Source organism: Rhinichthys klamathensis, unplaced genomic scaffold (genome assembly GCF_029890125.1).
Source record: "Rhinichthys klamathensis goyatoka isolate OS25496 unplaced genomic scaffold, OSU_Roscu_1.1 h1tg000422l_1, whole genome shotgun sequence".
Lineage (NCBI taxonomy): Eukaryota > Metazoa > Chordata > Actinopteri > Cypriniformes > Leuciscidae > Rhinichthys > Rhinichthys klamathensis.
This window is the reverse complement of record NW_026606920.1, coordinates 1,003,040-1,017,254: the sequence shown is the minus strand read 5'-3', so window position 1 is coordinate 1,017,254 and position 14,215 is coordinate 1,003,040. Positions and strand designations below refer to the sequence as shown.

At 40.0% G+C, this 14,215-nt stretch overlaps 1 protein-coding gene across 9 annotated transcripts in view; it reads left to right on the top strand.

The window, feature by feature from the left end:
- The window catches only part of map4l (microtubule associated protein 4 like), a 47,137-nt gene extending 39,487 nt beyond the window's left edge, over window positions 1-7,650 (top strand). For all 9 annotated transcript variants that reach the window (XM_056235416.1, XM_056235417.1, XM_056235415.1 and 6 more), the window contains 2 exons: window positions 2,035-2,215; window positions 4,604-7,650. In XM_056235416.1, the coding sequence (XP_056091391.1) occupies window positions 2,035-2,215; window positions 4,604-4,608 (186 nt within the window). In that variant the 3' untranslated portion in view covers window positions 4,609-7,650. The remainder of the gene's footprint in view (window positions 1-2,034; window positions 2,216-4,603) is intronic.
- The last annotated feature ends 6,565 nt before the right edge of the window (window positions 7,651-14,215 follow it).

Genomic DNA, 14,215 nt, shown 5'->3' with positions numbered 1-14,215 from the left:
CGAGCCCGACAGCCTCTTCGGCCCGTTTCAGCATAGCTGACAATTCCAGATCCGGCTCGGGCAACGTTATGCTCCCAGAGGAAGACAATGCAGTCGAGTCATCATCTCCAGAGGCCAGCTCACCCTCTGATGCTGCAATCGGCGTCCTGTCCTCTGGGGGAGCCCCAGGTGAAACGGCTGGCCCAACCATTACAGATGGACCAGCACGCTCCACGTGGGACTCACACAGCTGCGGTGGAAGGGAGGAGTGAAGGGAATGGTTACCGGGCGAGACATCCACCACTATCCTCCTTTCAACCATCTCACGCAGCACCCGAGGGCGGGGCGTGGTAATGGGGACTCGCGCTTCGCGGACGAAGGCGAGTCTCGATCTCAACACCGCGACGGAAACATGAACTGTCCACAAAAGCTGCTTCAGCGTGCTGTAAGCCCAAACACGTGATACAACAATTGTGACCGTCAAAGAGAGACAGGGAACGACTGCATCCAGAAACGCACGGGCGGAAGGACATCTTGAAAAAGACGCAAACGCACCTGTGTTGCCCTTTCAGGAAGTGAAAAACTCTCACCAGTGCCGGAGCACACAGGGGAATGACCGTGGCAACACTGATACAGGAATGGTGCAGCCTGTATCAGTGAAGCACTCACTTTCTTCGCCCTCAAACGGCCGTCAGACAAACAAACACAAACAGAAATTTGGTTGCTGTGACAACAGCAGTTGAGAGCTCGGAAGCTCGCGATCACCGCTGCACTCGCGCTGTAAACACCGACACCAGGAGAGACTTCCAGAAGAAGCACAACACACTCGCTTGTTGTATAACAACACTCTTCAGAAGACCTGAACATGAAGCTCAGCTCCGAAGCGAAAGGCAAATGGTGCGTGCATCTACTTCCGTATTTATACCCGCACCGCGGGGCGGAGTGTGAGATGCACGCCAATGTGCATGCCATCTCGCACGCCAATGTGCATTGGCTCATTCTAAAATACTCGAAGACAATAGGCTCCCTAGTGTGATCCCATTTCAGTCGACTTCGACTACGTCTGACGTTCTCGACTGAAAGGGAACACTGAGGCAGTGTAGCAGTTAGTGAAATAAAATAGATTCACTCTTCAAGTGATGACCATTAGTAACGACACCCTTTAGTTGGGCACTTGGATAATTAATAATTAATTCATTAAGATAATTAATTATCTTTTAGCAATTGATGAAAGTGCATGTTATCACTATTGTCTACAATATTTCATGGTCCTGTCTGCAATGACATACCTTTTACTATGTACACTTTTTGGAATCAGTGACTTAACAGCTGGATTGTGACACATGAGTTCCCAAATAAGCATGAAAGTCTTTGAAAACATTGTCATTGTCAAGTCGCTATTAACTGTCCCATTGAAAGAACTGTTCTCAAAGCCCATGTTATTGAGCAAACTTATTATTATTATGCCGTTAATTGGCAATTTTCTTTGTTTTCATATCTCTAAATGTTTTTGTTTTGCAATGTACACAAGCTCTTTTTAACTATTTTTAACTGATTTGTGTACAGATCCTTTGAAACAGGAGACAAATCCCTTTATCCTTTGAAATGTTGAATGACTATGCTGGTCCACCAGCTAAACCAGCACTAACCAGCTCTAAACCAGCACAAAACCGCATAAACCAGCCTGGACCAGCATGGAAATCATGCTGGTTTATGCTGGATTTTTCAGCAGAGAATATTACTGTTTACACGATTTTTGATAAAATAAATGCATGAGACCTTTTTCAAAAACATGGGGAAAAAAATCATACCTACCCGAAACGTTTGAACGGCTGTGTATCTTGTGTACTTGTTCAGCGCAAAAAGTATATAAAGGATTGTCAAATTGATTCACTCTTAACACAGCTGTTAAGGGTTAACACAATGGTTTTTATGTTTCATATATGCATTTGTGTTTCATATCATATATGCTCCTTACATTCTTGCACACACACCGATCAATGCATCTTTGTCTTCTTTCTATTTTCTGACCTTGCATTTGCAATGTGTTTCCAGGCTGATGGGGTTCAGCAGAAATCTGAGGGAAGTCCATCTCCCCCTGCCGCCTCCTCATCCTTGCAGGCTAGCAATGGGGCAAAAGAGAATGGGCTGAAAGAGAACTCTCCTACTCCTGTACCTTCTTTGGGAGAAGGGCCCCGGGACTCCCAGGGCCTGGACAAGCGCATCCCTGGGACAAGTAAGTGCAAAATTGACAGATTCAGCCTTTATATGATACCTTATATAGACAAACATGGAAATACATATTATATTGTGGATATAAGAATTCAAGAATTGTCTCCCTTTCAATTCTTGAGTTGGAATTTGAATTGAATTGGCCACACCACACAGGAATTTGAACTGAAATTTTATTTGGAATGACAGGATGAAGAATTTACTGAATTACTATTAAAGAACTTCACAGGTAATGCATTCATATATTCAAATGAAGACATCTTAAAACCTGGTGTAATTTTTTTCACAAATTACTAAATATATCTATTTAATGTTCTGTCATTTACACTAACTATAAGGGCTATAAAATAAAAAGACTTTTTATAATATTTTATCAAAAAATTCAAACAAGTATTTCAATTCGAGTAGCAATCCTGTTTTCTTACCCCAATTCATATTCAAGAACTAAACTGAAATTTAAAAGACATTCTCAGTTCAATTCTGAGTACCGCACAAGCCTTGTTTATACTGGGAACAGATTAGTTTAGGGAGGAAAATCTTTTGAAAAGATTTTGAAGTTGACAAATGTATTGCGACGTACAAATCTGTGCCCAGATATTTGTGGGGATTTTTCCCTGCTAATATCTATAAAATTGAGTTTTTCCTTTTTAACCCTTAAGAACCCGATGTGACGTGGGTGTCACAAACACTAATGATCATCGGAAAAGGTTTTTTTTAAACGATTATACCTCACTTTCAACCCAGGAAGTCCCTAAGGGACATACAAGGAACATCCAGGTTCAGTCATGTGACAATGTGTGCATTTTTGTTGCTATGGTAACATTTCCAAAATGGTGGCCTGTCTGGTGTGCACATGTTGCAGTGTCAGCACTTTTTAAAGACACTTATTTTTGTTACTAAAGGTATGTTTCAACCCATGCAACAATTCTAATGTTTTAATAACATATCCTAGATTACACTTGACCTGATTTTAAAAAGTTTCTTGTACAAATTGATATAAAACAAGTTTTGAAAATGTTGTTGTGACATATGTCACATCGGGCTTTTAACAGTAAAACAGTAGGTGGAATTTTGATGTGACGTACTATGTGTCACATTAAGAAAAATGCTAATGAGCTGCTCAAATAATTTAGCTGAATCAATTATTTTAGTATTATATAAAATCTGCTGCTCAATTCAAAGCATATTTTAAACAAAAAATGTCAAATTAATAACATTGTTAAAGGGTAACTAAACCCCTGGTCAGAGCCTGACTCCACCCACTGGCAATATTTGAAAAATGCTGGAAAAGTGGGCAGAGGCCAGCGGAGGGGGGGGGGGGGGGGGGGGGGTGTGCACCTGAGACAGGTCTCTCTGTGGGCAGGGTGTGGTTAGCTTGTGCCTGCTTACGTCACAGGGCACCACAAATTGAAAATTGAACTGCAGTAGCCACCGTTCAACCTGAAGAGGGCAGCACTCAGATGTTTTTACACCATATATTGTAGAATTAAAACACTTTATACCCAAATGTCCAAAAAATTACTTGAATCAATGAACAGCAATAATAAAGCCCCAGTCTTACAGATCATTAACTAAAGAAAGTTGGTTTAGGGTTTACCCTTTTATGAAATGTATTTTGAAAATATGTTGCATATCTGTAACTACAACAGCTATGCAACATATGGTAAAAAACACCATATTTATTTTTATTCAGTTTGCACATTTTCGAGTTGTGAAAAAATAATAAAAAAATGTATTTCTGGTTAAACCGTATACCTGAAAAGGTAGAATTTTGCAATGTTATTGCACTACATGCATGTTCAACATGTTGACCTCCGGTGTGAGGTAGTTATTTATTTTTATTCATTTTGCACATTTTCGAGTTGTGAAAAAATAATCTAAAAATGTATTTATGATTAAACCGTATACCTGAGAAGGTTGACTTTTGATGTTACAAAACAGTTGTTGTAAAATGTTATGGTCACAGTTGTGTGGTTTTGAAATATTTGGCAAAGCAAATAAAATGCAAAAACTATTACATCTGAAAAAGTTTTTTTTTTAAATGTATCTTCCCAGAAAAGTAATAATTTAGAAAATGTTGTGGAAAAGAAAATAAACAGAAAAAAACTGTTATTTAGCAAGAAAACTGACCACATTTTTTTTTGTTTTAAATGCATCATAAAAGCCCAATGTGACATATATGTAACATTAAAAATGCATCATAAACGCCCAATGTGACATATATGTAACATTACAGATCTTTGACAAGGAGTGGTTGTATTTAAAAAACAACGGCAGAAACATGTTTTAAGTGGTCCATTTAGTCTGTTTTATGCCCCATAATTTTCCTATAAGGGGAAATTGGTCTGGGTTCTTATGGGTAAATATAGCTTTTCCATTTCTTTGCCTCCAGACTGAGCCCTAAAAGCTGAACTTCCGCGAGAACGCACGAGCTCGCACGGACCACGGCGCTAAAATCATCTCCTGGTCCTCCCTGAGTGGCAGCCACCCCCACCCACATCGCAGCACCTCTCTCAGTGTTTCTCTGGGGTCCGCCATGTCCTCACACTCAACCCAGCTTATCCCATTCACTCAGCCATGAGATGTGTGCAAACCAGCAGGAGAAGGGCATTTCAACACAGCTTGTCCTTTTTAAACCCATCTTCTCATTAGCTTCTTCTCTTGTTTTCAGTTTTCTTTGTTTATTCCTTGCTGGGAAAGCACCTATGAGATCATGTTTTGGGAATGACTTAATTTACAGTGCTGCTGTTCGAACGCAGGGATTGGTTTGAGGCGAGTTTTGAGATGAAGTCTCCAGATGTTTGGAGATGGTTGGATGGTTGTCCAGCCGCATAGCTCTTTGTGTCATCTTTGTTAAAACCACAGCATTTAGCCCGTCAACACCGAGTTTCTTTCCTACAAGCCTGTGTTGTCCCTTAGACAGACCTACATTTAGATGCAAAACCCTCTTTTCTGTCTGTTTCTGTTTGGCAGTATATGTTCTCCAATGGGAACCCCAGAACTCACTAGAGATGTAGCTTATTACATCGTATTATGGCAGTTAAGCTCCCTGTATTGTTAGTATGTGGGGCTGTCTTTAATCCCAGTCAAAAGGGACGAACCAGCCGCCATCCATCCATCTGCTTCCTTTGCTCCTCTGACCTTGTCCACCTCACACAAATTATAAACCCTGGTCTCCCCTAGTATTTAAATGAGCACTTAATCATTTGAAACGTATAGGCTGTTCAAACAATAGCATATTTACATCTTCAATGAGTTTGCTGTATGGTGTTAATCGTAAATTACTGTAACTATCATTATGATGTCTAACCATCTGATTACATCTTCCACTTTCCATTTCCCTCAAAGCATCTTGTGAACTAATATGACACATGACACACATAAACTACAGCATGATACAGGAAGAGGAAAAGGCAGTGGCACACAAGCTAAACAGACAGGATGGAAAGGAATATAGATGGATAAAGAAAGTTAGAATGGATATGTTTACACTCTGTACACAGGTCATGATTATTTGCTCAAAGGTCCAAATCATCCCTCACCTTGAATTAAGTATCGTTCTTCCAAGTTCAAAAAGTAGAAGACTTTTGCACTGAACATATAAACTGGCATGTGGGAGGGCCCATTACATTAACAGTAAATGTATCCTAACTGAGCATTGCAATGCAGTGCATTTCCCTATTATTTATTCAATGGCAATTGATAAATTGTTGTTTAGAAATGACTATTTAATCGAACATAGTAGGAAATGCAATTTGTTTTTGTTTTTTACCAAGTGATGTATTATTCACAAAGTAGTTGAATATCATAGTTTTAAACTCTCTAAACCTACTATTGTAGGGCTGCTTTTTTTGAAGCTCATGACTAGTGACACTGTTAACAGTGAATTTGTGGGCACTTTATTGGTAGTAATATTACTCTAGATATCTTTGGCTCCACAATGCCTGCAGAGAAAATAAAAAAGTTGCTGTTGTTGGTTAAAAGGTTATGTTTGTATACAGGGTTTGATTGCCTACATGTTGTGAAATTTTTTTCTGGTATTTTACTGTGGTGTCATGCCAGATCATTTATGGTGGTAATGTTGTAACATCAAAGAAAGTCCCATTTAAAACTGAACAACAGAGACCAGGAAGTATTAAATTATGCAAATATCTTATTAAATAATTAGCTGACGAGCATTTTAAATGCACTTTATGATGGATGTTTTATACAACAAAGAGAGCGATATGATTGACTGAGCACATCTTCCTAAATTGTGTCCCATGAAAAAGAGCCCTAGTTACTCAGAAATGCATAACATGTACCTGTGTCTCATATAGCATTCTGTAAATACAGTTTGTACAAGTGTGAGCCAGTGTGCTTAGCGTAGAGCAGTTGCGCTTGGCCAAACGGTCCTGTCTGTAGTTCCTTTTGTGATTAGTGTGTACTTTTCAGGGGCTGTGCCAGTAAACTTCAGTGTTGTACTCTTGATACAGTGATCATAACCTTTCATGCCTTCAGACAGCTCTATTTTGTCCTTTCCATAATGAATGGACACTCTCACTGTGTTAGTACACTTCTCACGTACCCCCGCACCAGTCCGCTCAAAGCAGTTTTGTAAATACACGTTTCACACTTTATACCCCTCAGAGGGAAAACACTTCTTGTTTGGGTTGTATAGAGAAGCAAAGTGAAGATTTTGCATCTATGAATATTTCTCCAGATAGTATTTTATTGTTAAGTGAGACTGCCTTTTTTTCTTTAAAAAAGGGCTGGCAAACAAGAATGTTTTTAAAATATTATGTATTCAGGAAGCAAAGAATATTTATTATATGTGTAACTTTTTCTCTTTGTCATCACAGGTCACATAGCCTACTAAATACAGTGTAATCAATAAAAGGGGGAGGAGTGTGATTTTGACTGAGGACCGAAAAACTTAAAGGTCTCTGAGGATGTCCTTCTGTAGGCTATAGATAAGGCACAGAATTCTGGTAATGACTTCAGTAGCCTGAGACAGGATGCAAAAGATGGGGTGAAAGGTTAAAGCTAATCAGTAACCACAGGAACAATGATTCCTCCCACAAAACTGCACCTGACACATAGACCTTGAATGTTTGGATATCCATGCTGCACATCTGTATGAGACTAGCTGTCACTGGTAGGCTAATCGGCATGTTTAAAAGTAGATAGAGCACTCCAAAGTTAGGCAGCAAAAGAGCCCCCTAGTGTGTCTGTTAGGACTCACAATGTGTGTGTACTACTACTACCCATTGAACACAACAAAAGAGCATGCTTACAACATGGACTACAGACATGGTCCTAAATTTGATTTACTGTCTCCCCTCTTATTTAAGATGTTTGTTTTGTTTTGTTTTTTTTGGTATGAAAGAAATAATTGTGATTAATTGTTAACTAGTGATGTGGATATTTAATCATGAATAAATAAAAAGTCAAGCAACATGGGTGCGTATTTATTTATTTATTTATTGTTGTTGTTGAAGGCATGTTGTTTGCAGTGAGGCACTGGTGGGAGAAACGGAGCTTTTTGAAACTGAATCAATTGAACCAATTCCATCAAATAAATTATTCTCTGTTTCAAAGCGCTCAAAACGCCACACGGCCAAAGGGAATACAACAAAAACTATTTTTTTTACAAACCAATTGCAAATGTGTTATTTAAAGGTTTTTATTTTTATTTTATTTTTTTATTCAGTATTAACAATATAATACAACAACATCTGTTTATGCCAGGGTTGATACACAAAATACACTACTAAAACAGACATACAAGACAAACAATAGCCATAAAATAAAATAAAAAATAAAACAAGACCAAATTATATAAAATGATGCAAATTAAACACATTTAGAGAGTACAAGATCGGTCTTAATAGCCTTTCTATTTTTAAGACCTCTTACAGTGGTGTGATATTGTTTTAGCTCTGCTAAAAGGTGTTCAAAATTTGGTTTGGACTCTGCCCATTTCTTCTTATGAATATGGAATTTTCCTAAGAATAAAAACAATTGGACAAAAAAAGAAAAATCCTTATCTGTTATTCCACCATCTTCAAAGTAAATAAACACATCTTCTCCCCTCAATGTTAAAGTTTGTCCAGTTTTACGTCTTATGTAGTTTTCAACATCTCCCCAAAATATCTTACTGTATGTACAATCATAAAACAGATGACAAATTGTTTCATCATAATTAGCCTACCACAAAAGGTACAGGAATATTCAATATCAATTTTAAATCTCTCTAAAGTTTTCTTTGCTGGGTATATTCTATGTACAATTTTATAAGACACCTCCTTTATTTTATTATTTAAGAGGAACTTGTCCCCAATTAACCAATTTCTTTCCAATTTGATTTCTTCAAACTGAGAAGCCCAAAAGGATCGTGCTGCAGGAAGTATTTGGAGTGTACTCACACTAGCCAGTTTGAACCGTGCCCGAGTGCGTTTGACCACCAAAGCGCGGTTCGTTTGACTAGTGTGAGTGCTCCGAACCGTGCCCGGGCGCGGCTCGATTAGCCGGCCCTGGCCCGCTTGGAAGAGGTGGGCCAGAGCACGGTTCAGTTGGACTCGGGCGCGGTTCGCATGCAGTGTGAGCGCTAACCGTGCTGGAGCACGGAACAGCACGCGTGGAGTCATGGTTTTGCGACGCTCCAAAACCAACACAGTCCGTAATCAAAGCTGCAAAGTCCTTGCTGCACTTCAGCTGGTACCTTGCAAACCTCCTCATACGAGCACCACGATTACGTGAAAATTTTCGCGCCACTAAGGCGACGCATCTGTTTAACAACAGGCTGTGAACCACCGTGGACCAAACGACACAAAATTATCCACAAAGAAAACAGAGCGATGGACTTCATTGTGTTCAGAGAGCGCCGCTCTTCTTGTTTATCCCGAAACCGTCGCACGCACCATAATGACGTAAGCGTGCTCCGGCACGAATGCTGAAACCCTATAGCCCCTTTCACACAGAGATTCCGGAAAATGCACGTATAAAGCGACCCGGGATTTGACCCGGGTTCGTTTGATTTTGCTTCATTCACACTGCCAGTGATTTGCCGGAATCCGAGAGCGCGTTCACACACAACCCGTGTATGTTCCGGAAAGACACGACATCGATGTGACATGTAATGTCTCAGCAACGTATAGTTTGCTTATGAGCTGCGATTTCTCTCTGGAGAAACCACGCTTGTGCATTTTTTTTCTCTGATTCGATCATAAACTAGCGCATTACATACCGTTTCACTAGCCTGCTTTCACTTCACTTCAGCGTTATCATTACGACACGGCATTGGTTACGGCTTTTGTTCACACAGCGCGCGTTCCGGGTCTGAACACGGCAATGTTACTAGGTCCCCAACCCGGCATCAGTCCCGGGTCGTGTTTGCGTTCACACAGAAGGCACTCTGGCAATTTGCCGGGTTCAAAGCGCTAGCTGTGTGAAAGGGGCTTATGTGAGTGCAGGCCAGAGGGGGAGGGGGAGGGGGAGGGGGAGGGGGGACAATCGTACTCGGCCCGGTTCATGGCAACCGTGCCTAGTGTGAGTACACCCTTAGTGTGCATTAGATTCCTAATGTATTTGTTTGGACATTGTATTGTCGTTTGTTTTACTTAAACAAATCAGACGACACGCAGGTTGCTTGTGAACTCCATGCTTCTTGTTTATTTCCTGTTACGTCATTCCGTAGTACGTATTACACGTTACATAGAATACATTACATCCCCCCTTTTTTTTTTTTTTTTTTTTAACAACTCTTTAACTTATTTCAACGTTTACTAATGCTTTCACAAAACAGTCATTAATACTAATGTGAATAAACATTTACTCTGATGCATTGTAGTAAATGCTAGTGCATGTGATAGTCTCTAAACCTAGAAGGAATTTTAATCTCTCTTCCTGATTTCGTGATGATGTTTGGCTTTGTCTGTTCTTCAGTTGAACCATTTTGATGTGCTTGTTTCACCATGACAGGTAAATCAGGATTCATCTCTCTCTCTGACTTTGCATTTGTTTCTTGCTCGGTGTTAAAGTCATCCTGATCAGGTGCTGATGGAAATTTTTGTTCTTTTGTCTTTAACAGATGCTTTCTGTTTCTTCTGTAGATCCTTCCATCTGGTGTGCAAAGAACATACGATCTCGGAGAGTCATGTTTCTTCAAAACTGTTGCAGGATTCCAGATTTGTCCTTGCTGCACTCTCACTTTGTCTCCTGGTGATATCTCTGGCAACAGTTTGGTGTTTTTGTCATAATAAAATTTTTGCTTTGACTGCCTCTGTTTGAGTTTCTCTTGAACTTTCTCGCATCCTTTTGGAGTCAACAATTTGCTCGAAGTTGGCAGTTTAGCTTTCAATCTTCTTCCCATTAGAAGTTGTGCCGGTGACAAACCAATGCCATCTAGTGGAGTATTGCGGTATTCCAGCAACGCAACATATGGATCTCCATTCTCATCTTGTGACTTTGTGAGCATTCTCTTGATGGTTTGGATCATTCTTTCTGCTTGTCCATTAGATTGAGCATATCTCGGACTCGACGTTTTGTGCTCGAACTCCCAGTTATCTGCAAAACACTTGAATTCTCGACTGGCATATTGTGGACCATTATCTGATATTACCACATCAGGTATACCATGTCTTGCAAACAGTGATTTCATTGCAAGTATTACACCTCTGCTGGTAGTGTCATTCAACTTTGCAATCTCTGGAAACTTGGAGTAGTAGTCCACACACATCAAATATTCAGAACCATTGTGCTGAAACAAATCAGTACCAACTTTTGCCCATGGTCTGTCTGGCACGGCATGAGATATTAGCGGTTCTTTTGTGTGACTGTTTCGATGAGTGTTGCACGTAGCACATTGAGATACCATTTTCTCAATCTCATCTGACATTCCCGGCCAATAGATGATGTCTCTTGCTCTTTCTTTGGATTTCACCATGCCGAGATGTGACTCATGAATTTTATCCAACATCTGCTTTCTCATTTTGTTTGGTATTACAAGTTTGGACGCTTTGAACACAAGTCCTGATGTATAACTTATTTCCTCTTTGTGTGTCCAATACTTCTGTACGTCTTTGTGTACAGTCTTTTTTACTGTCGGCCATCCTTTTATGCTGTATTCTTTCAGTTTCTGCATTTCAGGATCTTCAGCTGTTTCTTTTCTGAACTCTTGCAGTTTCTTTTCTGTCACAGGCAGCTGAGTTGTGATTACATTTACCTCTAACTCCTCTTCAAGCAGTTCTTCGTCGCATTCATCAAGGTAAGCACGACTCAATGCATCTGCTATGTGCATTTCTTTACCAGGCTTGTACTTGACTTTTAGATTGTACCTTTGAAGTCTGAGTAACATTCTTTGTAGTCTCAATGGAGTTTGATGTAGAGGTTTTTTGAAGATGCACTCCAGTGGCTTGTGGTCGCTTTCTACTTGAACTTCTCTGCCATATACATATTGATGGAATTTTTCACATCCATATACTATCGCTAGCAGTTCCTTCTCAATTTGTGCATAGCGACGTTGACAATCTGTGAGCGCTCTTGATCCATATGCAACTGGTCTCTGATCTTGTAACAAAACCGCACCCATGCCTTCAGAGCTGGCATCAACTGACAATGTTAACGGTTTGTTTACATCATAGTATTTCAACGTTGGTCCATTTGTTGCTAGAGCTTTCAGTTTCTGAAAACTTTTCTCTTGTTCGCTTCCCCAGAACCATTCAACATCATTCTCCAGCAGTTGTCTGAGCGGAGCACTTACTTCTGACAAGTTGGGAATAAACTTGGCGAGATACTGCAGCATACCCAGAAATCTTTGAAGATCTTGCTTGTCTTCTGGTGTAGGTAGCTGAACTACAGCTCTCACCTTCTCTTCGTCTGGTTTCAGTCCGTCTGCTGTCAGTACATGACCAATGTACTTGATTTGTGATGTTCTGATTTGACATTTCTTTTTGTTTAGTTTGAGGTTGTACTCTCTTGCCCTCTGGAGCAGTTTTCTCAGTCTGGCATCATGCTCTTGTACTGTCTCACCCCAGACCAGCAAATCATCCACGATGTTTATCACACCATCCAGGTCTTCAATCATCTGTGCTACAGCTCTTTGGAATACTTCAGATGCCGACGATATCCCAAATGGCAAACGTAGGAATCTGTATCTTCCTATAGGAGTGTTGAACGTGCACAACTTGGAACTGTCATCGTCCAATTTAATCTGCCAGAATCCTTGGTTAGCATCCAGCACAGAAAACACTTTAGCATTTGGCATGTTAGATACGACCTCTTCTACTGTGAGTAGTGGGTAGTGTTCACGTTTGATTGCCTTGTTCAAATCTTGAGGGTCGAGACATATTCGAATTTTGTCTGGCTTGACAATTGTCACCATGCTACTCACCCAGTCAGTCGGATCTGTTTGTCTTGCAATGACGTTCATTTCTTCCATCTTGTGCAATTCTTTAATTATTCTTTCCTTCAGTGCGACAGGAACTTTCCGTGGAGCATGTACAACTGGTTTTACTGATGAATCAATTTGGATGTGATGATATCCTGGCATGCATCCTAGACCACTGAACAGATCTTCATAATTTTTCATTATGTCATCATTTTCAACAGACACTTCATGTATCCTTTGTATCAAGCCTAATGATTGACATGTTGATCTTCCTAGAATTGCAGGAGCATCTCTTTCAACAATCTGGAACTGTATAATGTGCTTCTGACCTTTGTACTCACATGTTAACTGATTCTGTCCCACTGGCGACATCTGGTGTCCAGAGTATGTAAGTAACTTGCAGGTAGATTTACTCAGCTTTTCTGTTATACCCAGCGAATTGTACGTTTTTAACGAGAGCACATTACATTCTGCACCAGTGTCCAACTTAAATTTAACTTTCTTGTCTCTTATCTTTAGCAATTCAGACCACTTTTCCTTTTCTTCTCGTGTTTCTGTGGTAACAGCTTGAATACTTTTCTCATTTTCTCTTTGAACGTCCACTGTGCCCAGGAACATATTTTTGTCATCTTCCTCTGTCTGTTCAAGCGTGTGCATCTTTCTTGGCTGTTTACGCTCCATTTTGCACATTTTTGCGAAGTGATTTTTTTTACTGCATATCCTGCACGTTTGACCATAGGCGGGACATTTTCTCTGCTCATGCTTGTAACCGCATCGACTGCATTTTGTGTCGTCACTCAAGTCACGTTGCACTTCTTTTGGCATCCAATGACTCTTTTGTTTCATTTTTACAGCCTTAATTTTATGCATGTCAACTTCTTCGTTTAGTGCTTTCACCTGACTGGACGTGATTTCATTCGCTCGACAAATGTCCACAGCTTTTGCTAATGTGAGATCTGCTTCTCTTAACAATCTGGCTCTCAATGTGTCATCTTTTATGCCGCACACAATTCTATCTCTTATTAAAGAATCATGCAATTCTGCAAACTCACAGTCTTTTGCTTTGTTCTTTAGATCAGTGACGTAGGAATCGATATTCTCTGACGGTCCTTGAGCCCTCGTGAAGAATATGTGACGAATGTAAGGTAGGTTTTTTCTTGGTTCACAATAGTTTTTGAACTTTTGCTTGAGAGGGTTGATTTTGTCCCTGTCTTCTTCAGTAAATTCAAACGTATTGAAAACTTGAATTGCCTCCTCACCCGCGACATGTAGAAATGTGGCACACTGCACTTTTTCAGTTTTTTCCGCGATGCCACTTGCCGTCAGGAACAAGTCGAATTTTTGTATCCAAATCTTCCAATTTTCTGAAAGATTTCCTTGTAGACATAGGTTCGATGGTGGCTGTAACTGTGCCATTCTTCTTTCGATGCACTTACAACTTCTGACACCATGTATTGTCGTTTGTTTTACTTAAACAAATCAGACGACACGCAGGTTGCTTGTGAACTCCATGCTTCTTGTTTATTTCCTGTTACGTCATTCCGTAGTACGTATTACACGTTACATAGAATACATTACAGACATTTTTTGGTAGTGATGTCAATGTCGCCAAGGAAAATTTCTTGTGTAGTCAAA